At 45.1% G+C, this 24898-nt stretch overlaps 1 protein-coding gene across 1 annotated transcript in view; it reads left to right on the top strand.

Annotated features, from left to right (window-relative positions):
- LOC147639251 (phospholipase D gamma 3-like) overlaps positions 1-24698 on the top strand; it is an 83734-nt gene extending 59036 nt beyond the window's left edge. The window contains exons 8-10 of the mRNA XM_086788945.1: positions 10540-10713; positions 22486-22683; positions 24228-24698. Coding sequence (XP_086645071.1) covers positions 10540-10713; positions 22486-22683; positions 24228-24521 — 666 coding nt within the window. The 3' untranslated portion in view covers positions 24522-24698. The remainder of the gene's footprint in view (positions 1-10539; positions 10714-22485; positions 22684-24227) is intronic.
- Positions 24699-24898: the final 200 nt, after the last annotated feature.

Below are 24898 nucleotides of genomic sequence, written 5' to 3'. Positions count from 1 at the left end.
GGAAGAGAACACTTGCTTAAACTGTACCCAAGTAGATGGTGCTATGCCCTGTAAAAGAAGAGTGGACCACCACTGCAATGCATTGAGAAAAGTCGCAGCTTTTCTCACTTTAGAGGACTCCGTGTAATTACCACCAGAAAAAGGAGCATCAAACTGCTGCAAAAAGGTAAGTGCCTTTAGCTTATCTTTGGCCCCACTGAATGTGTCAAATTTCACAGCAGCTCCCCCTTCCTTATAATCCTTCGCCTTACCCGTAGGCGTTAGATTATCGTAAGGAAGTGGCTTCACAAGATTGCTACCCCCAGCATTCATGCCCATCATAGGGTCAACATTACCAATTCCCACACCTGGCATTCCATACATTCCAGCCATGTTTCCAAACATGCCATTATGCATACCGGGCTGCATGCCCCCATACATGTTTCCTTGCATTCCTGGCTGCATGCCCCCAAACATGTTTCTTTGCATTCCGGACTGCATACCACCATACATATTCCCTTGCATACCAGGCTGAAAACTAGCTCCAAAATTCCCTGGAATACCCATGCCTCCCTGAGGATAACCCCCAGTCATGGATTGGAACACAGAGCCACCACCAAAATAGCCTGGATGCATAGACTGCTGTGGAATAGATGGCTGTCCGAAAAAGGAACTCTGTGAGTTGGCACCAAAAGTATGTTGCATGTTCGGAAACTGTCCAAAAGAAGGATCCTGTGGAAAGGCACCACTGTTGCCCTGAGGTGGGTTCTTAGAACGCACTTTCTTCTTCTTCTTTTCAGGCTCAGAACGGGATCTCATAAATTCAGCAAACTTCTCACTTTGAGTGAGCTGCATAAACACATCCATTACACCTGCCAAACGATTTTTAAACTGAGCATCATCTTCCTCTTTACTAGGCATATCTTCTGGCTGTGTTACATCCTCATATTGTGCATCATCTGCAGCCTGTTCTCCTGCAACAAGAATATCCTCAGATTCGTTTCTCTCAAGAGAGGTCTCTTGCTCTTCCTCTTCATCATAAAAATATTCATCTTCTGTGTCTGACATGTTGCTAAATTTTTCAGCAATGCCTTTCCACGAGTCAACCACCAGTTCACCCCCTTAAGAAAGTTGATGATGGTCCCGGCAACGGAACCTTGAAACCGGCCTCTGGTAGAAACCAAAGTGCGGTAGACTAGCAGACACCCTTCCAATTGTAGTCCAAATAAATAACAAATTAACAGGAGCTAGAATGCCCCAGAACTGAAAGGAAATCGACACCTGTTGGCTCCAAAGCTTGGCGCCCCTTTCGGTATTTCTTTATTCAAATTCAATGAAATGTATAACTGAGTACATCAAAGCCAGTCCAGGAGAGTAAACCTGCATGTCCAATCTGGCAGCCCTCAAGATCTCTTAGCACAGAGGATTCACACACAGATCTGTGTCCCACAAAAGCAACACACTGTGCTTTCCTCTAATCAACCAAGACAATTCAACAGGGCAGCCTTGAGCACACATCTTGCTGCTCCACGAACATGGTTTCAAACTCAGTTCAAATACACATCCACTGTCCAATCTCTGTTTCCACCCTTCAAACTGCCATACCCCTCCTCTCACAAGGGGCTAGATGAAACAACTCTGCAGGCAGCAGACATAAGCCAGTGGAAAGAAAGAAAGATTGATATGTTCAGAGCTTACCAATTTTAATGCGTGGTTCTGCACCAGAGGGACTGACCGTACCAGTCTGTACTTGCAACAAGCTGTCTGTACTTTTCTCCTTGCAGCCGCCTGACTGATGCACCGACTGTACTCTGATAAAGCGCCGCCTGCAGTTGAAGATGCGCCGCCTGCAACTGTTCAGGACTGTACCCGCCTGTACCTGTCCGTACAGGTCTGCAGTACCCGACTGTACTAGCTCGTACAGTTCTGCGCCTGCAGCAGTTGCCTGTGTCAGCTGTTGTACAGCAGCCGCCGCCTGTACCAACAGTATGGAACTGTACCTGCTGTCCGTACCGTGCCAGCGTCGCCTGAACCAGCCGCTTGCTCTGTACGGCCTGCAGTCGCCTGCTCTGTACGGCCTGCAACCACCTGCTCTGTACGGCATGGAGCCACGTGGTCTGTACGGCCAGGTTCTGTACGGCCTGCTTTCCACGCAGCAAAAACCAGCAAAAAGCAGCTAGCTTCCACGACTCCTCCAAAAGCAAGAGAGAGAGAGAAGAGAGAGGCATGTATCTCCCAAAGTGGAGTTGCCCCTTTTCCCAAAAATATCCTAGTGGCCCCTTTCTAAAGTTTAGCAAACTTACTAAGGGTCACTTATGCCTAGGGGCCACCCAAGGTTAAAACATTAAAAATATTAAAGTCCTTGGTCCCCCTTCATACTTGAGGATGTCCACATATAATACTATTTGTCCGGGCACCCAAATATGAATCATTAAATATTTATCTTGCTCACCAACCACCATGCCCACACTTGTGCTGTTCCACTTTCACAGGGTCATGACACCTTACCATAAACAATCTCAAACGGGGCCTTTCCCGTAGATGCATGCATGGTTTTCTTTCCTGGGGTGTGCAAGATCTGAAAATGAGACATAGAGAGGAAATTGGCCATCCTCATATGCTTCTCTGACAACTTAGTTTGGGTAAGAAAATACCTCGAACTCTGGTGATCTGTCTTCACAGTGAAATTAGTCCTAAGGAGGTAATGTTTCCATATAGTAAGTGCATGAGTTACAGCCAAGAGCTCTTTCTCATAAATGCCAAGAGATAGCTCTATATCATGCAATCTATGGCTCTCATAAGCCATGGCATGTCCCTTTTGATTAAGGACAGCTTCTATGCAATTTCCAGATGCATCACATTCCACACTAAAAGGCTTTTGCAAATCCGGAATGATCAACACTGGACCATGAGTAGTTGCATCTTTCAGTTTAAGGAATGCATCCCTCTCTATATTAGCCCATTTGAATGTGACCTTCTTCTTTATCAAATCATGCAAAGGAGAAGCAATCCATGCAAAGTGCCGAATAAACTTGCGGTAGTAAGAGCATAATCCAAGAAAAGTACGAATTTCATGCACCGGACTCAATTCGGACCAATTCCGAATTGCATCAATTTTTGCAAGATCCATCCGCACTCCATCTTTGGACACAATATGCCCAAGATAATGTATCTCTGACAAGAAGAACTCACTCTTCTTTGCATTTATGAAGAGTTTATGCTTATGGAGTTCTTCAAAAACAATGGCCAAATGAGCTCTATGCTCTTCTTCGGTCTTCAAGAAGACTAGGATGTCATCAAAGAAGACACTTGTAAATTTTTTGTACCCACGGAATATGCGATCCATCATTCTATTGAATGTAGCCGGGGCATTCGTAAAACCAAAAGGCATAACAAGATACTCATAAAGCCCAAATGCTATCCTAAAAGCAGTTTTGTGTTCATCCTTAGGCACTACACGCACTTGATGATACCCACTCTTGAGATCAATTCGGCTAAAGCATGCCGATCCATCCAACTTGTCAAGGATGTCGTCTATGCGTGGAATCGAAAACCGATTCTTGATGGTAAGCTTATTCAAAGCTCTATAATCCACACACATACGAAAGGATCCATCCTTCTTTTGAACCAAGAGGACAGGTGAACAATATGGGGAAGAGGTTGGCTGAACCAAACCCTTCTCAAGAAACTCATTCACCTGCTTCATGATCTCCTCTTTTTGGGATGCACTTACACGATAGGCTGGCCTATTAGGTGGTGAGCTACCCGGCCCAAGATCAATGCGATCATCTTCCGATCGTGCGGGTGGCAACTCATTTGCTAAGTCATCAGCAAAACAATCATTGTACTCTTTGCAAGAATTTTAGCCTATCATTACTAAGAGTGTTTACATGTACATTATTTTCCTCAACATGATCCCGTACAAAAATCAAGTATGCAAAAACACTCTTTTTCATTACTTTCTTAATTTGTGTATGAGATACAAGGGGAATGGTATCACCCTCTTCACCAGCATCAATTACATGCTCTCGGCCTTTATGCATGAAGGTGATCGTATTGGTCTTGTAAGCCTTGCACGGATCAATACGTGTATGCCAAGGCTTTTCAAGCAATACATCACAGCCATTCAAAGGCGCCACAAGAAAATCCTCATGATCCACATAGTCTTGAATGTGTATGCGCAACTTGCCAATAATAGGCATGACCTGCACTTCTCTACCAACAAAGGCAGCCCCTGCTTCAATTTGAGGACCCATGTCCTCCACGTCAATACCCAAAGCAGTTGCCATCTGTGTAGATATGAAATTCTCAGATGCACAATCATCAAACATGAACAAAGCGGGCTGATCCTTAAGTTGTTCCCAAGCTTTACATACAATCCTGTCTTTGCTATCATGTGAAGTGTTGCCCTGCATGTCCGGAACCATATGCACGTTAGGCTTTGATGCATTTGCATTATCACGCTTCTTCTTGTTTGGGCATGCCTTTGCAATATGCTTGGTGCTACCACAAGTAAAGCATTTCCCCTTGCTCATATATTGCTTTTTCTACTCCGGAGTGAGACCATAGTCTCTCAGTTTGAAGGGACACTTCTTGGTAGTGTTATTTTTAGCCTTTGGACCATTTTTATCTTGGTTTTGGTCCTTTTTTAGGTGGATGTCCATTATTTTGCAGGTTTTGGACAACCCTCTCTTTGCCTTGAAATGAGGGTTTAGCCTTATTGAATCGACTCAATTTGAGTTCCAATTGCTCAGTGGCAGTGGCAGCGGCAGCGGCAGCGGCGATTAATTGGTGTAAGGTGTGACCAGGATACATTTGTAGTCCCGCTTTGTACACAGGCTGCACTCCCGATTGAAACCTTCTCTTTCTTTCCGCCTCGGTGACATGCATAAATGGAGACACACCTTGAAAAGTACTTTCCAAAACTTTTGTACATGTGCATTCACTAATTTCCCCTTATTTTGCTTCACCCAATCCCACTTCATTGTTATCTCATTCAATGCATTGGGAGGCAAGAATTGAGCATAGAACCTCTTCTTAAACTCTTCCCATGATCTAACAGGATTCGGTGAGAGTTTCTCTTTGAGCCACCAATGGGCAACAGTGTCTTTCATGAACATGCTTACATGCCGGATCATGGATTTCTGAGTGAAATCCTCATCACTGAAAGCAATATCAAATTGGGCAATAAAAGCAAGTGCCTTTGATGCATCATAGTTCCCATGATATGCGTCAAACTTCACAGATTTGTCTCCAGCTTTGAAGTCACGAGACTTTGATGCATATGCCTGCATCTCAACATGTTTTCCCCCATGTTTGTCCATTGGGACAGCCCCTGTGAGACTGGCATCATTTTAGGACTAAAAGGTGATGCATAAGGCATAGATACATGTCTTGTAAGCATGAGGCATGGCTGGCCCCTCAACATGCATTGGTACATTTTCGGCCATAGCTTCTCCCTCACGAGCACACTTGAAGGCATGAGTGGCATGAGAGATACGCAGAATACCTGCACCAACAGAAAATTGCAGCCTATGTTGGGCTACATAAGGTATTCTTGCATGGCGTGAAGTCACTGATTGTTCCTCTCCCATAGCATGGAGATTCATCCTCTTAGACATAAGTTCTTGTTCGGGCAGCTGTGGGGATTCCAAGACATGTGGGATGGTTGCCTTTTCTGCATAGGCATCCTCGGTATGAGCCAAGTATGCACGTGCTGCATCCCTCGGTTGCATGTGCAACTCTTGAGCAATCATTGCCATTGCATGATCCATATAAGATTTAGCTTTCTTCAAACGGTCATGTACCGATGGATCCTTGTGGTGGTAGAGATTTAATTCTTCTTGCTGTGCATGGAGAAGAGCCTGCATACGATAAGTTCAGCCCTCAAGACTATGGACTCTTCTTCCTGCATCTTCTCTTTGCCATGGGACGGCTGTCCCACATATTCATGTTTCCTATTGTGCACCACATGAGTTTGCTCATCTGTAAAGCATTCGAGGCATGCATTTCATTGTCCCTGCCTCTTGTGTTAGCATCTCCAACATTCATTGTATGGCTGTCTATAATGTTCCAAGTGTAGAGATAGCTAGTGTTCACGGTGATATCGTCTTTCACGATAGAAGTGAAAGAGAACCGTATGCTCTGATACCAATGTGACTTGGTTGAACACAATGCTAATCAATACACTTAAATACACTAAGATTTGATGGACACTTGCTCAAATACAAGAAGTAATTTGCTGAATTGACAAGAGACACACAATGAGCCGGAACGGCCGACCCCTCCCTCAAATAGTATATCGATCTTGGGAGAATCAAGTACATAGTGTCATGGCCATTTCTGACCAGATTTCCATACCAATGCATATGAATACAGTATTGCAAACAAGTGGTTGTCGATGTAAACTTGCAACGCACACTACCCTCTCAAGTTCCTATGTTCCCTACCATCTGCTCTCTATTGTTCCACCAATACATGGTAGCAACAATCTGCAAGAGAGCACGTAGGACAAGAGAACACTACACAGGGTATGTGATCTTGTAATCTGGTTCCTCCCTCCTGCCACTTGCTTCCATATTTAAGCATTAAAGCTTACCAATTGCAAGTAGAGTTGATGACAGCGGAAGTCTTCGCGAGATGGAAGTCCTTGGGAGTGATGAGATCTTTGATTTGTCGCATTTCTTTGCGACAAAAGTCTTCAAGAGGATGAAGGGAACCTTGGGAAAGCTTCCCCTATGGTTCAACTTGAAAAAGGAGGACTGAAATTAGGGTTTTCAGCAAAAAGACCAGAAATTACAGCAATAAAGAGAGCTGTTTTACTGAATTTCAGTCATTGGGAGTGTGTAGGAGAGTGATTAGTACCCGGAAACACTCTTGGAAGCTTGAGAAACACCTTAGCAAGCTTGGAAATGGAGTTGGGAAGGAAAAAAAGTGCAAAAAATGCAGCCCAACAGCCCTCATGAAGGAGGCGCCAATCTCTAGAGAGAGGAGGAAGAGTGAGGTGGTGAGTTGTCCAGTGTAGGTGGCAGGGAGGTGCTTTGTGGAGCAAGCTAGAGTGGACACATGGCTGGTTACTCCCTTTGTACAAAGGGAATAAGGTCTGGGCGGTGGACATTGGGTTATGTCCACCTCGGGACATTAGTGTGTGTGAACACGGGGCTGGTCATAATTTATAAGTGAGTTTTGGTCGCCTAAAACTTAATGAAGTGTGTATACACTCACTTATATATTTTTTTTTCCGAGAAAAGATCCTTTCATTAGTTATATAAAAACGCCCGTAGGGCTACAAAAGATCCTCTCCTGCTCATAAGAAAACAGAGCAGAGAACGAAGCAAGGCAGCCAGGGAGACTCTCCCTAGGTGCTGAAAAGTACAAGTATCAGTACAAAGAACTGAGGGGCTATATCATACAATAGGAGGGGGGAAAAGCCAAACAGGTGGCCTGTAGTGCCAACGGGGGGACCCCGCGTGTGGGGTATAGAAGGGGCCGCTGCTCCAAGTGGTATGAAAGGCCTGACGCCGCAAGATCGCCTCATCCGAGTTGCCCCGGATGTAGTCATACTGTCCTCGCAGGGTGTGGATCAACTCCTGTCAAATCCCCCGAACAGTCTCTGCTGGTGGCTCCAGTCTCCCCTCAAAGGCCCTGAAACACCGGGCCCTCCAGGTGAACCAGATGGTGAGGCTGCTGAGGAGCTCCCATCGTAGATCCCTCTCCTGTGTCCAGCCGGCTGACGAGAAATCCGGTGAAGGAACAAGGCGAGGCTGGCCCCTAATGAATCTGATGGCCTGGCTGTCCTGCTCCGTCTCATAGCCCATAGCAGGCCCTGACGAAGTCGACCAAGCAGCGACACCCCACGTATACATACCCTCTGGAGAGAGGGGGGCCAGAATGCGCAGCATCCGCAACCAAATCTGCTGCGCTTGAGGGCAGTCCCATAGGCAATGTCTCTGTGTCTCCATAGGGTGGCCGCATCGGACGCAGGCTGCCGGAAGACCGCTGTAGACAAGCCAGGTGCCAACTGCAGAGCCCCTGTGGGTGACCAGCCACTGGAAAGTTGAGATCCTGCGTGCCTGTCGACTAGCCCAGAGCCTGGTCCAAAAATCCTCCAGGAACTCCTGTGAGAGTCCCTGTAGCCGCCAGTGCCCCGATGCAGCTGGAGAGACCATCCTCCTCGCCGTCAAAATATGTCGCCCCAACCGAACAATATACTAGAAAAAGGTGATCTCTGTGGCCTCAAGGGATGCATAAGGATCATGCCACTCGTACTCGCCAGGGTCCCACTGGAGCCGGGCCAAGGGGCGCGCTGCATATGCCCATATGCGCCAATCAGAGTCCACATCTGCAGGGTCTGGGTCAATATGCCACTTCCGAGAAGTGGCGACCACTACCCGTATCCTCTGAAAGATGCTCTCTGCAACCAAAGGCGACTCCACCTCCACTCTCTCAAGTCTGCCCTCATCCTGGATCTCATAGTAGAGGCATTTGCCATCCTCAGTGCAAGCTCTGACAGCAATCAGGATCTCCAACTGTGTAAAGGCTCCCATCCACCGTGGGGCCACGGGCTCGAGAGGCGTGAACCACTCCTCTGTGAGTGCCTCTTGAATGCCATTCCTCATAAACTCACTTATAAATTAGTGCTAACTCCTAAGGCCAGGTTTATGACCAATACTTACCACCTGTCACATGCCACATAACCATGTCAGCAGACAGTTTCACACGCACGGTTCGCGGGCGGGCGTCCCCTTACCCGGAACTACACATTGGTCAAGCAAGCATGAAAACAACATGCAATTTCAATTGCAAGCAAGGACATAAAGATGCTATGCAATGTAGCATTGGTATGGACAATCCCCGTTCATGAAACTATACCAAAATAGACGTGCTCCAGGCAAGTACACAAAGTACCAGACCCAATGGAACACCAATCCACCAGGCATTTCCGGGCATGTACACAGAGGCACAAGTCCCAACGGAAAGCCAAGTCCATAGTATCACATGAGTGGCATCAATCCCCGGCATAAACAACTGCCATGGACACCAGTCCAATGTACATACATGATGAGAAAGCACGGGTGGACCACTTGGGTGGCCAAATGGTGACACTTCCCTAGTTTGCAAGATCATAGGGAGCAGCCCTGCGTGTGGACAGATCGGTGATTTGCTCCAGGCAACCCTCATTGGCGAGCTGGACAAAATGATCGATGACTCATTTTCTTGGGCTCGGCTACTCTTAGGTGGAGTTTGACTCACCCGCAGCAGTGGCAGATTGAGTGTTGCAGCAGAGCCCCATCGGGATACGCAATGCTCAAGCGTTTTTTGCTAGATGGCTCTACAGCTTCGACCGCTTCCCCGGCTTCAAGAAGGAGTATTGTCACCCTCTCCTCCGCTCAATTGGTCGGATGTGTGGACAGGTTCTGGAGTACCCCAAAATTGTTGCCTTGGTGGTAGCCAGGGCAGTTGGGATTCCTTCAGCAGAGTTTGCATAGCCTCTCCCGCAGGTTATCGCACTTCCAAGCTTGGAGAAGGGCCCTCTGCTGCAGCAGGTTGAGTGTTCTGGACTCCCTGGCCAGTGTTTTGTGCGTATGCAGATGGGGCACCTTGCTTGCACACGCCCATGCCGTCAGGCCCGTCGAAGACGTCCTGGTTAGCCCAATGCCGAGGAGACGCAAGGGGAGGATGTTGGTTGGTGGCAGCTGGCACATCGGCCTCCCAGACGCCTCTGCCAGCCATAGCAGCATGGTCGCCGCCGTCAGCCAAAGCATCAGGCAGGTTGGTCCCTGTAGTAACGGTGCCTACAGGTAACTGTTATGAGCATTTTTCTGAGGATTAGGCGGTGGGCGCAGCACCTAGAAGGTGCCAGTGCAAGGCTCTCAGTCTTCGATTCTTGGGGTTTTGGTGGAGGTGGCCCCCCTCCCCCCACTCCCCTCGTTTTCCCCCTCTCAGTGTGTTGTGATCCCTCCTCCTTCGTGCCCAGCCCCTCTCCCCTGCCCGGACACCCCTCCAGCGTCTTTCCCCACTCCCACTCCCCGCCTTATTGGCAGGGTAAGATGCCCGGGAGGACTATTTGAGGAGGTCTCTAGCACCATCGGAGTGAAACATGGATGCCTACTATCTAAGACCCTCTTTGGACTTCACATATATGAGATCTTAGACTTCATTGACAAAACTAGAGGCGGAGGAGCTTTTCTAGGAGGTATTCTTGTTTGTAACAAAGTGTTTTTAGGATGCACATGCGCATGGGATGGGCCTAGGCACATGGGCGTAGGATCATTTATAGGTGGTATTAGGGCACATGCTCTTTGCAAACTTTTATGCATCTACGTGTGTGTGCACGTGTGCTCGCAACTGACCACCTGTAATCTATGATGCCATTTTCCATTTGCGGGTGTGGAAACAGTATCCTCCATTAAAAAAAAAACTCAGCATGTGCTCCACATATTTCAAGGCTTATGCTGTCAGAATTCGTATCCTATACTTTCAGTGTTCTGTCTGTAGCATAGTTTCACTCGTTGCTGCTAAAACATGTCTAAAAGGTTCAGTGCTTCCTCACTTGAACAGAGCCAAACAATGGAGATGATGTACACGCTAATTGCTGAGGCTTTGAAAGAGGAACAGTTGGAAGAAACACATTATCCGACTGATTTTTTGAACTTCTTTTGCTTGGGAAACCGTGAGCTGAAAAGAGAAAACGAGCCATCTCCCTCAGTACCACCTGCTGAAGGCAGCAGTCAGGTAATTGCTCATGCTTCAATGAGTATCTGTTTGAATGCTAATGTTCTTTTGATCACTTGAGTCACACGTGCCAAATGTGCTGTTTTGTTTGGTGAAATGGAATTTTCTCAGCATTTCATGATTTTATTTTGTTGAAGTTTTTGGTCTTACTGTGATGAGAGCTCCTCTCTTGTGAAATGTCATGTTTTGTTATAAGAAACTTCTTCTAAAGAAGATAGCTTGCCTGTTACAATAAACACACATCACATAAGTTTATCTTTCTTTAAAAAGAAAAAAAAGGGAAAAAAGGAGGATAAGCTATGTTATAAGAAGAGGCAAAAAAAGAAGAGGCTCAGTTACATAGACTGTATCAAAAAGCTGAATATAAGAACTAGCTGAGAAAGAACGGTAGAGGCACGCTAACTCTAAAACAGAGGGGGACTCAAAATAGACAGACATGACAAACATCCAGAGGCAAGGTAATCTGATCTGGTTCAGTTTTTATCCAGGCATTGCTGAGCCATAGTAAGGGCTGTGGCATGATGCAGCAAATCCATCTCTCTGGAATGACTATAATAGTTCTGATGTTGGAGCTTGTGAAGTCTAGTAGCAGCATCTTCATGGGTCTGTTGGCCGAGAACAGTGAGGCCATTAGTACAAGTGTTCAGCTCTGCTAAGGCCTGCTTCCACAGCTCTTCAATCTTGTTTTGATTGTCCTTGGCTACAGCAGATTTATCTGGGACAAGAGATCAGAATTATGCACACATAATGGGTTAATGAGGGGACCTTTAAAACTGTAGAATTTTTAGTAATCCAAATAGCCCATAGACATTCAGCTCCAATGACATTCCAAGTGACAGACAACATCCCATACTACATAGGCTCCACCTAGAAGGATTTCGTTCCAACTAGGGCTGTAGTTGTGAACAGGCTGAATAAGGGAGTAGGCAAGCTCCCATAACTTTTTATTGGCTTTGCATGTTATGAACATGTTATGAATAGATTCAACTTCCTTATCTTTTACATATCCCATCAGAGATGCCAAGTTGCAAGGCTCTAGAACCAGTCCAGACTGCATGATGCATAATTAACCATAACATGCAACTCTTTTTTTCAGGTATGGCTTTGTTCCAGAGCTGTGTGAATCTGAGATGCCACTGTTTGGGGTCCATCAATTGCTTCCACCTGTCATTAGTTTGATGTGTAGACCTTCACCTCGGGCCCCTGCGCAGGGCAGAGGGGGGGGGGGGGGTTTGGGGGTGTGTGTGTGGTTGGGGATGCCCAACCCCATGTCCTGCAGGGATTGTAAGACATATGGCCATTCAAGCTTATCATAAGCTTTTTCAAAGTCTATTTCAAAAAATATTGAGTCATGATTATTGCATTTGGCATATTCCATACCTTCCCACATGGCAATTATAGTATCCAGGATACGATAATTTGGCCCTCTCTTATGCACCAATTTGATGGCACTTGCATTAATATCAAGGATTGGCTGTAGAAAAATGCCACATCATGATTACAGCCTTGGAAATAGAAAGTTTTAAAAATTCCAAAGGGAGACTATAAGACAGCAGAGTGAAACTCTTTAGCAATGAAGGGGAGATCCAAAATGGAGGCTAACTGGAGAGGTATGGTGGCTTCTCGGGGCTTGAGAGATGGCTTATCTTCACTGATCAATTTCAGGAGAGGAAAGGGTGGCCTAATAAAAGATTTTAGCATATTATTCTCTGACAAAGTTGAGTCTCTTCTCTTCAGAACTAGTATGGGAATTATTCTCCAAGGGGGGAATCACTTCTTTAATGTTGAGGAGAGAGGTCTCCTTAGTGGAGCTGGGCAATGTGTTGCCCACCAAACTGACAATGATCAGAGGAACTCATACTTGGCGTAGTCTCCTGTTCATGGAAAACTAGTTGCCAGGATTGTCAAGAAAACTTTGAGTTCCTGTCACTCACTATGTCACAAGGCAAACTGGACAGTGCTAAAGCTGCTCAACAACTGTGCCAATTCAGCTGCTTCCATAGACAGTCACCTTGTGGGTAAAACTCTTGCCATCTTTGTTAGCCTGTCTATCACCACCCAGATAGCATCATGCCCTCTGCTGCAATCTGACCATAGAAAACCCATGGAAACACTTTCCCAGTTGTCAAAAGGAATCTCCAGAGGATGTAACAACCCACCAGCCCTAAGGCATTGAGCCTTGTTCACCTGACACTGATGACATTTGACCACATGGTCCTAGACTTCCACCTTAATCTTAGGCCAGGAAAACATCCGTTTTACTAAATCATACGTTGGTTGTTGGAGCGTCGCGACATTTAAAGAGAAGCCATCTCCTAAACTCAGCACTATCTGGTACACAAACTCTATCATCCCGGAACAACCATCCTTCTGAATAAAGTACTGATTACTGGCCACCTTGACAAGTGGCACGACCCCTCAGTCGTGGTCTAAGACTGGAGCTCCTTGCTTGGACCTGTTGCGGATATCAACTGGATTTCCCATTGGTCTAACATAGTACTCTCAAGGAATCATACAAATCATCACTAACCTTGGTAAAACTCAAAAGATTCATAAGGTTGAGTTAGGGTGATCAATCCTTCCCCAATCTTGGTCTTGTTGTAAGGAAACATCCATCTTATGGCACGGTCCAACCTATAGGTAGACCTTTGAAAGGAACAATCAGATTCGAATAATCCCTTAGTGACTTCCTCAGTGAATCTTAGAGATGCCTGAAGTTGCCTCACAGTTTGAGGAATTGGCCAGTCCAACACCATCTGGATCCAATGTGCTTATATAGTGTCTAGAAATCCGATGACCTAGGTATATGAGTTCCTTGCAAAGAACTCCCACTTAGATTTTGGCGTATATTCGCTCACGTCTTAGAATCCCCAAGACGACTTGGAGATTTTCAACATGCCCCTTAAGAGTACGACTAAAATCCCCATAATATTGTCTTAGAATACCACAACGAATCTCCTCAAATAATCTCGAAAGAGATCATTCATCATTCGCTAAAAGAAAATAGTATGAGCATTCACGAGCCCAAAAGGTAATACAAGAAACTCGTGATAGCCATACCGCTTACAAAATCTCGTCTTAAAGACAACTTCCTTAGCTATCAGTAACTGGTAAGAACCAATACCAAGGTCAATCTTCAAAAAGTCGGTAGCACTACAACCTAGCTATCAAATCATCTGTCTTGGGAAAAGGGATACCTATTCTTTATCGTAACAACCTTATTCGACTTTTTATATTCATGCATATCCATCAATTTTTATACTTCTTGTGCTTCAAAAGCACAGGATCTCCCTAGGGAGATCTACTTTTGCGAATTTGTTCCGTCTGAGATATTTCGACAACTGTTCTGCAATCTCCTCCTCTAGTTGGTTCATCTTGTAAGGTATCATAGGCAGAAACCTGGAATCAAATCATCTTATGATCTACCAACCGATTAAGGAAAACATCGGTGAACCTTGCCTTGATGCTGTTGGTCATGTCCGTCTGGCCACTCTCGGCTAGTTGAGGTGTGAACCCAGCTTACTCACGGGCACTTTTTCCCTGTGGCTTGACAGAGGTTTTTTTCCCCATGTGAACACACTTATGTGTGTTGGGCACCTTGCCCTAGGCTTTTATGTACCCATTGTACTTTGTACCTTATCATCATTATTGAGTACGTTTCCAGCTGCTCCCTCTCTTACACGTTTCCTTGTTCAAGCTCTCTGCATGTGTGTGTGTTTGTGTACAGGCAAGCTCCCCCAACCCCAACATTGGTATCAGAGCAGGTTAGGGTTTCCTTTGGCTGCCCTCTGCTCTTGCTTCAATCTATTGTACGCCACTCACCCTCTTCAGCTTGTAAGCGCCGTTAGGATAAGCTGCTTGCAACTGCCACCCTGTGACTCCGACTATACCTGTCTTGCACCGCCCTACGCCTACCTTGTGCCGCTCAATTGTACCAGCGCTATTGCTCTGTGCTGTCGATTGTACCTGTCTTGCACCGCCTTGCGTCGCTTGTACTTGATGCCAGACAGTGCGTCGCCGCCTGTACCTGCTCGACTGTACCTGCTGCCCATCACCCAACTTGTTCAAGCCGCCCAATGCACGCTCAATAATTTGTTACTGATTTTTTTTCTGTAATTTTTTTCAAAATTCAAAAATTGCTAGAAAATTAGCAAAGTTAATTTTATTAATTTTGGGGCTTTTCACCATTGAGCCTGTAATTGCAACATTGGCATTGATTTTAGCAGATTTGGTACGTCATTGCATGAGAAATTTGGGGATTTTGTAGAAATTGACACTATTTGCAAGTCTATTATAGACATTTGCAGGCATTTTTGGTATTACAGGTACATTCCCTTGGCATTGGGGCATTTTCCCCAATTTGTTTGGGTGCTACAACATTGGTACAGGTGATAAAGACACATTTGGGGCATTTCCCCCAATTTTTCAGGTGTCTCAGCATTGGGTCACTGTGGAGATTTTTTGCATTCCAGTTGATGTGGTTTATGCTTATATATTGAGCAAACACAGTGGTACACTTGAATCATATTGCATTTGACACCTTGATTCAGTCACACTACCTGTTTGTACGCATTTATGATAGCCATGTCTGGGAATACTAGTGATTTGTTTGGTATGCTCTCCATTGATGATAAGTTGGATGGCACCAACTATCCTATGTGGGCATATATGATGAAACATGTACTAGTTGCAAAGAATTTGTGGGTCTATGTATTAGGGGCTGATGTCAGGCCTATTGTTCCTGCACGAGCAGGCACTATTGATGCAGGTGATGATGTATCTTTAGGTGGTGCTACATCTTTTGCACCTTTGCCATCCACTCCAGAACAGCTAAGATGGGATGCCAAGGATGCTTAGGCACATGCTATTATTGCCCTTTCATGCAAAAGGCAGGTTATACCGCACATTCATTCATGCACTTTTGCCAAGGGTGCATGGGATGTACTTGCTTCTTTGTATTAGGTTCGCAATGAGGCTCGTGTTGCCTATCTTCGCAAGAAGATTGAGTCTGAGCATACAGATGAGGGTGATTCAATGGACAAGTTCCTTACCCGCATCAAGGATTTGTGAGAGCAGCTTATCAACATTGATGAGGTCACTCCAGATGGTTCACTTGTATCTACAGTGCTTAAGGGTTTGCCAGAATCCTATCAGGGTTTTGCTACTACTCTTCGTCTACTCATGAAGGGTAATCCAAACTTGTATACCTTTGATGAGTTGGTGACTCTCTTATTGCAGGAAGAGCAGTCTCGTTCTAACAGGAGTACTATGCTTTTTGTTGATCAGGCATTTGGTGCCTTTGATCAAAACAAAGGTAAATATGGGGCTTCATCTAGTGTGGTAAGCCTAAGGGCAAAACACCTGCCCATTCAGATTCTACCTTGTCTAAAGAGGGTGAAAACAAGAAAAAGAAGAGATAGTACTATTGCAATTAACCTGGCCATCTCATTCAGGAATGCAGGAAGCGCATTGAGAGTGAAAAGAAAAAGAACCAGCAAGGTTTGGCTGCTACAAGGGACACTAAAGAAGAGGCTAACTTTGCTCATGAGGGCTATGCATTAGTAGTTACATGCACTTTGCTTGCTTCTTGTATGTCTATCTCAGCTGGACATTGGTACTTCGATAGTGGTGCTTCTAAGCACATCACTTCTTGTAGGGATCTATTTGCCACTTTGCAAGATTCACCTCCAGGTGGCATAGGTGTGTGTGCCAATGATGCCTCTTACTCCATTAAAGGCATTGGCAATGTGGAGCTAACAGCATGTAATGGGGACAATTTTACTATTAGTGACACTTTATATGTACCAGGCATTAAGAAGAATCTCATTTCTGTTTCAGCCCTTACATTATTTGGGTTTAAGGCTCAGTTTTGTGACCATTGTTGCTCAGTGTATGACAGAAGAGATTGAGCTTCTCTTATGCTTTTTGGGACATTATGCAGTGGCTTGTATAAGCTTGATATGTATGACATGAGTACTCATTCTCATGATGCTATGGTTGCATCCACCTCCTGTGTCTTGAGTGACACTGAGTTATGGCATGCTCGGTTTGGTCACTTGAATTTCCCATCCCTTGTACGCTTGCAGAAGCAAGGTATGGTGCATGAGCTTCGTGCTATGCAGGTTCCAAGTTTGTTATGTGGACTGACCGTCATTCCTTAAAATACATTTGTGACCAAGGCGATTTGTGTGGTCGCAAAGCTAGGTAGGTTCCTAGTGGGATTCCTAAGGCCTTGTTGGTAGCTGAGATTCTGACTGACCTCTATCTTTCTCTTTAGGGGCTTTACCAAGGAGATCATTTCTTTGGAAAGATCTGTCAGCTTGTTTAGACCGATGGCAGCTCAAGAGATCTGGGATGTCGAGATACCTAGATGAACCATGCTGAAGGGAAGGTGTTTCAATAGTATTCCATTCACAATGGATTGTTAATGCAAAAAGATAAGGTCTATGTGCCTGATGATCTACCAAGGAGAATTCACTTTGAGTGTCATGATGTTCCAAGTGCAGGCCACCTAGGCATTCAAAGAACTCTTGCGTTAGACGAGATATTTCTATTGGCCATAGATGCAGTCATATGTGGAGGATTATGTAAAGAAGTGTAACCAATGCCAAGTGAATAAGGATGATTGCCTTAGGCAAGGTGGTTTACTTCATCCTCTTGAGATACCAGAGGTCTAAGGACAAATGATAAAGTATCTCAATGGATTTATCGTTGGGTAACCTCAAATGAGTCGAGGACATGACACTATCTAGGGGTTTTGATATCGGTTGAAAAGGTATGGTGCTTTGCTATAGTTTTCTGTCACTCATGTTTGAATCGTGTGGCCTGAAGTTAGGAAAAGAGCACGTGGAGAGAGGGTGTATGCAGAATTGTGTTCCATGGCCGTCTTTTTTTTTTTGTATGTGGGAACCTTAGCGCAAGATGCCATGTAGGTCAAGTTTCATGTGGGTGTGCAAAGCCAAGAGAGAAGCAAGGGTATGAGCCACGTATGGACTATCTGCTGGAAAGCATGTTGGTGCGGGCTATAGTTGCAGGGTACAAGAGTTCCTCACAGGGCTGCGGGATGGCCCTAATTGGGAGGAAGATTGTTGATAAGTCGATTTTAGGTTCTGAATTTTAGGCTCAGTTCTGGGCTAAATTTTGAGTGGGGTGATGAGTTCGATATGATGGCCAAACTTGTAGATGACCAGATTTGCAGATTTGAGCATGTGATGGATGGATGTATCTTGATACCAACTGTAAAGACCTTCCCAAAATCTGCTTTCCACATTTAAAAAAAAATGATGAAGCTTTTTCTGAATTCTAAAACCAACCATCGAGTATCTTTAGCAAAAAGCGTTTGCAGCCTGCTTTCTGTGCATATCTGCTGTTGCTTTCTTGCACCTACTTTCTGCTGTTTTTTCTGTGCATACAGCCCTGCTTCTCTGCACACAGCATCTGAGCTCTCCACCGCCATGGATTTGCACCCTTCTCGGCTGTTCTGGTGGCTACGGTCAGCCTGTGCACTGGCTTTTTTCCGGCCTGTATGCTGGCTGCTGCCGGCATGGCTAGGCTAAGGCAATAGCAGGGCTGCCTAGGGTAGCCACACTTGGTTTCCCATAGGCGCCTGCTGCCCAGCCTTCTCTGCTCTCAGCCCTCTCTCGGGTACTCGCTCTAAGCCCAAACACACACATACAAACACTGCTTTTTCCCATCTCTCTAACACACAGCAACTTGCAATCCTTGATGCCAACAAATCCTTGTCCAAACTTCAACAGACCATTTCATTTTTGGGAAAGAGAAATGATGAGAGAAATACTTGGAAATCTCGACATCAATGCCTAGACACGCATGCCTTGTCAGCCTCTGTGTTAGGGTTGCTTTGATACTTATTCTGTGACCTGAATGGTACAGGGTGGTGGACACATATTTGGATCCTTGTGATTGCAAGCTACCTAGTATACATCATGAGTTGATGCGAAGGATCGATAGCATGACTTGGACGGTGCTATGGACTATCTTGGTTTTATTTTGTTGGTAGTTGTCATGATTGGTAGTTCCTTCGTGTATCCATGAATATCATTAGTTAGTTCTGGATAGATAAATTCCAATTAGGACGCCTCGACGAAGGAATTTCGTCAGGGCAGTTGCTACGATTGTAATCCGTGTATATCATAACCGAGTGCTAGTGACCAGATAGGTGACTACTTGTAGTTACTTATTACTTTCATGTATGATCATTTATCTTGCCTATGTAGAGTTTACTTGGAGTAACTTTAGATCATGTATTTGATCCAACACATTTCTTGGATGTACTACACAGGATCTTGAGGGTGGTTTTATTATCATCTTCTTACAGAGATTGACAGAGTTTAGATTGGGGGTTCAGTGTGGCTTCATGTGGGTAGTTATTCTTTTAGAGACTCTTATGAGTTTGACCCATGAGGAAAGCTTCTCTTGACTTTTGTCAAGAAAATTACACTGATAAGGGTTCTCTATGACCATGGTTAACCTTTTTTTTTGTCAGCATGGTGAGTGAGGATGGGCCATGGTGCTAGGTGTTTTTTCCTTGAGGTGCACTAGGTTTATTGCTGATTTTACTGGTAATTATAGAATGTGTAGATTTTGGTTCTGTAGAATAGATATTCCCTTTCGAGATTGGATGATAGAGGATAGACCTAAGTTCTGGTTTATCTTATGGGCTTGATGGGTACTAGTGCCAGAGATTTTAACTAAGGGGGGCATGCTATGCAGATGTGTAATATATACAGCATGACGATAATGACCTATACTTGATTTTCCAGAATTGGCTATGTATGTCCTCTCGTCCAAGATCATAGCAAATTTTGGTTGGCATTTGTTCTAGAGTTATTTTTTGCATGCTCAGATGATAGTGGGTTTCCTTAGGCTGCATTTCAGATGTATAGTTGATTCTGTCGAAGAGTTTAGCACTTTGTATAGGATGATGGATGTTCGGAGCTTCTATGTGTGAACATTCCCTATGAGTGTATGTGTGAACACTCCTTATGAGTGTGTGTATGTGGACCCACGCTTTTTTTTTCCAGGAAAAAGATAATTCTATTAGTTACAGGAAAAAAACAGCCAAAATGGCTAAGTACAAATCCGTCCCCAAATGGGAAACGAGAGTCAAGATGAACAAAGAGGGAGGATGCACTTCTCCTCCGGCTAGTTGCTCTAGGAGAAGAAGGCTATCTTGTACAATGGGGGGAGGGGGCAACAACCACACTGGTGGTCCATAATGCCAAGTGGGCTCACCACCACTATCTGTAAGAAATGGGCCGTGCCGCCAGATCCTCTCAGGAAGGCCTCCCAACGCTTCCTCATGCAGTTTGAGCCACCTTGAAGTTGCCCCCACTGACCTTGGAGGGTATGAATGATATCGAGCCAGATACTCGGGATAGACTTTGCAGGCGGGGTGAGGGTGCCTTCAATGGCTTCGCTGCATGGAGCTCTCCATATATGCCACGTAGCTATACTGCTACAAATCTCCCATCTTTGGCTAGAACCTAGAGTCGAGCGATCTGTAGGAGGAGCTGGAACTGGCATTGTAGAAATACAAAGGTGGGAGACTTGAAGGGCTAGTCCCCCACCTTCCCCCTCATATGGCATGATGATTGCGGCCTCAGTGGCCCAAGCAATTGTGCCCCATGTAACAATACGGGTGGGAGCCTGATCCACAGTGAAAATGTGTAGGATCCTCTGCCAAACTTCTTGAGCCTTCGGGCAATCCCAAAGACAATGACGTTGAGACTCCTGGGGATGACCACACCTCTGACATAATGTTGGCCTACCCCCAATAGCGAACCAAGTGCCAACTACTAAACTCCTATGTGCCAACTGCCACATGAAAAGAGTGATCTTCCATGGTTCACAGCCACTTCCATAAATTTGAGAGAGTGTGTGGCAGGAGGCCTTGGGATTGCCAATGTGCTCTTGCTGCTAGAGTGCCCTCCACCTCTGACATTTGTATCCTGCAGACCAATTGTGCAATGTAAGCAAAGAAGGGGGTGCTAGGTGTCTCCTCATTGTCCTCTGGATTCTGCCATGTCCACTCTCCCAGGTCCCACTAGAACCTCGTGAGAGGCTGGCCCTCCCAAATCCATAACCGCCAAAGTCTCTCTCTGGCCACCTTGGCTGGTGGAGAGTCGATGTGCCACTCATGTGCATGAAAAACAATCACCCTCACCCCGTGCAAGGTGCATCCCTTGAGGTCCTCTAAGGGGGTCTCTGCTCTCTCCAGTCTACCATGAAGCTCAATAGAGAAGGTCAGTAAGGTGGAGCTCTCGTCCGCGCCATCAACTCCTAGGGGTATATCGTGCTTGGTGAGAACACTCCCAAACCACTACGGAGGAGGGTCCGGTATCGGGGCCAGCCAATGTGGAGGGATGGAGTCGTCGATGTTGTGGTTGAGTCGGTCTCTGCCCCGGATCCCAGTAAGGCCTCTCTCCTGAGCCTTTGGGGGCATCTGTCTGAATGTAAGCCAATCTCCAAGTGACCTAGTGAGGCCCATGCTCAAAGCTCCCCATGATACGTGCGGGCGAGCTCCGAGCATGTGACCACTAGGCAGATGGACCAGGGGATTCCAGATTAGAGGCTGACGGAGCCGCTCCTCAGAGGCTACTAGAGCTGACTCTTGAAGGGATGGTGTGAGATGATCCCAAGCATGCAAGAGACTGGCTGCAAATCTGTCCTCAAATGCTGGGCTAAAGCCGTGTGCCTGCATCTTTGTGGAAATCCATCTCGTGCTCTGAAAGCTTCATAAGGAGTGATGTTCTGCAAAGCTTGGTAGGACGTCTGGTAAGAACATAGGCTGCACACATGACAGCTTCCATCCAAAACTTGTGAGGCAAGCTTTGGCCTTTGACCATCATCTTGCCATCTCCATGAGAGACCTATTTCTCAGATACACCATTGTGCTGAGGTGTACAGGGCACGGTACATTGATGTTGAATGCCTCTTTCTGACAAATATGCATTGAACTCTTTGGACATGTATTCCCCCCCTCCCTCTATACGTAATATCCGAATCTTACATCCAAAGACATTTTCAGCCATGAGCTGAAAGTGCTTAAAGCACATAAATACCTTTGACTTCTGCTTCATAGCATAGACCCAATTGAATCTGGTAAGCTCATGAATGAACATAACGAAGTAGAGATGACCTCGAATGGATGGTGTCCACTGTGTTTGAGCTGCAATTTTTGAGCAGCCCTCACTGAACCATCCTTGGGAAATGGTGCCCGATGCATTTTGCCTAAAATGCAACCCTCACAAACATGTTTGACAGGTGCATCGAGTGCCGGCAACGGAGAGACCACAGCATGCCTTTGCAGGCGTAGAAGACTAGCAAAGTTCAGGTGACCAAACCGAGCATGCCAAAGCTCTGCATCTGTTGTATATGTTCTGTGAACTACCACTCTGAACATCAGATAAAATTGTGTTTTCAGATTAGGCTGTCTTCATCATATAACTTGGGCAGCCCCCATCATGTTACCTCTGCTGGTTTGAGAGAGAACCTAGAGGGCTTAGCGAACAAGGCAATGTAGTTTATAGGGTTGGGTTTAGACCCAGTATGAAGAAAGAAAGCTCAAGGGTAGGTGGGTTGTGAGACCTTCGTAATTTCCTGCATACATGCTACTGTACGTGTTGTTGTTTCTGTGAACTTCCACTCCGAACATCAGATAAAGTTGTGTTTTCATATTAGGCTGCCTTCATCATCATATAACTTGGGCATGTAATGCAATTTAAATAATGCCGATTTTGTTGCATCCAGGCCAAAGCTTTGAAGAGCAGACGCTTCATGATTTATGTCCATGCAAAAGGGATGATTGTGGATGATGAATATGTCATCATTGGCTCAGCCAATATCAACCAGCGTTCCATGGATGGGTCAAGGGATACAGAGATTGCTATGGGTGCTTATCAGCCTTATCATACATGGGGCCACATTCATGCTCCTCCTAGAGGCCAGGTGAACCTTCTTTTAAGCTTGCTGCATACAATAGAATAGCTAGCCCTCTCATATATGTGAAGAGCACATTTTTTTTTGTTGTAGTAATATTTTTTCCGAAGATTTCCGTTAGTAGAAAAAAAATGCCTGCTTGGGAGCAGACTGCAACCCTCCAAGAGGTAGAAGGTACAGAGATGGGTTTGCACGTGTTTATTAAGTTTAAAGTCCTGAATTCTAGTGGCTACTTCTTCTGTGCCTGAAATACATGAAAGTTGTAATTATTTTTTAATTCTATGACTAAAGCATGGAAAGCTTGAGAGATTAAAGAGTTCAACATTGGATAAGTTACACAGATTAAGGGATGCCTGGTCTAACAATGTGTATATAGCTTATTGTCTGTTACGTACCCCACAAGGCTGGTCGTCTTCCTTATTTCTTCTACAACCAGCAATAATACTGGTTTGCCTGAGTGTTTGAACTTGCTACTTCTCGACATACAGCTGTTTTTTGCCCATGGCCGCCCATGCTATACCTGTCCAAGTTATCTGCGCTGCAGCCCACTACCTGTCGGCCCTGCACGTTGACCTCTTGTTTTGCAGAGTGTGAACATACCCACAACTCTTTCTTGGGCAGCCTTCCCCTGGTAAAGGCTTCCCTCTACTGCAACCTGATTTAGTGTTCAGATGCCTAGTAAGTGGCTGAACTGTACTGTGTGAGCACTCTGAGGTGTGATGCCTGTCACACTCCCACCATCATTTACAGGTGACCTCACCCATGTAGCTTTCTGATAAACTTGCAGCAACTCAAGTGAGGCAGTAGTGAATTGGCTCTTTCAAATCAAATTGCATGAGGCACCAGATACCTCTTGAACTTCAGCAGGTGCTACGATGTCTTCTTTCTAGTTCCCCTCTTAAACTGATGCAAGATGATCTGCTCTGAAGTAGCACCTCCCGAAAGTGTTCATCATCTACAATCTCATATAATGGTGATACCAAATTTGGGCCATGATGCCCAATTTCTCCCATGGAATAGTGGATGCATGTGCCAATTGATCGGTAACTCCAGCCAAAAAGGTACATCACTGAGGTTCTATCTTTAATGGTCTCTACTACTGTGCAAGCTTAGAAAAACCCTTAAAAGGGGCTGCTTGTGGATCTCCAGATTAATCCATTCAGTCACCTTCTTTGAGCTTTGAATCCTTCATGTGCTTCTCTTTGGAGCAAAGAGCAAAGTACAGATACAATGCGAGAGACCAAGGTTACTTAAGAAACACATACAAGAAACACACGCAGAAGCGCGCACACATGCACACACGTGTCTCAAGACTGCAGCAATCTATGGTTAACCTTGCACAATGAAACCTATTGGTTGTATGAGTTGCATTCAAGTAGTTTACAATCTTTTGTACAAAAACCCAGATGGGCTTGCAGAGTATTGACACCAAAAGTATCAACACACGTCAGGCAGACCATGTTAAGATGTAAGAAGTTCATTACGGTGATGGTGTTGCAAGTTGACTAATTCCTATCATCATGTTTTTTTTGTTGCGTGATCGTGGTGATCAGGTTCATGGTTACCGAATGTCACTTTGGGCCGAGCACTTGCAAGCGAGTGAGAGCTGTTTTATGGAGCCATGGAGTTCAGAATGTGTAAAGAAGGTACAAGCTCTAACAGAGCGATACTGGAAGCAATTCAGTGCCGAGGAAGTGACAGAGATGAAAGGACACCTTTTGCCATATCCAATCAAAGTGGAAAAGACTGGAAAGGTGGTTTCATTACCAAACTTTGAGGTCTTCCCTGATGTGGGAGGGAAGATTCTTGGTATTAGCACAAATTTGCCAGATAATTTGACATCGTGACCACGTCTTAGAAAGGGATTAAGCCAGGTTTTGTTTAAGAGGTGTCCTCCACATGTATATTGTAAAGAATGTGAAGTTACCATCTTCACACGAAGCTGTATCATGGGATGATAAGGTGGTGGCTTCAGCATGATTTGTTCTCTTTTCTTTTCCGTAACAAAGCTCACATTGATGCGAGTATTGTGTGTGTGTGTGTGTGTGTGTATATATATATACATATATGTATACATATATACATATATGTATACATATATGTATATATGTATACATATATGTATATATGTATATATATATATATATATACATGTATATATATATTATACGTAGGCTCATTTCTAAAAGATTGAGCACTTTAGACATAAATTTAGGACTTAAGT

The sequence above is a fragment of the Cibotium barometz genome, chromosome 4 (genome assembly GCF_041138505.1).
Source record: "Cibotium barometz isolate CiBa-2024 chromosome 4, ASM4113850v1, whole genome shotgun sequence".
In the NCBI taxonomy this organism is placed as follows: Eukaryota; Viridiplantae; Streptophyta; class Polypodiopsida; order Cyatheales; family Cibotiaceae; genus Cibotium; species Cibotium barometz.
The sequence above is the reverse complement of the archived record's forward strand: the minus strand, read 5'-3'. Positions and strand labels throughout refer to the sequence as shown.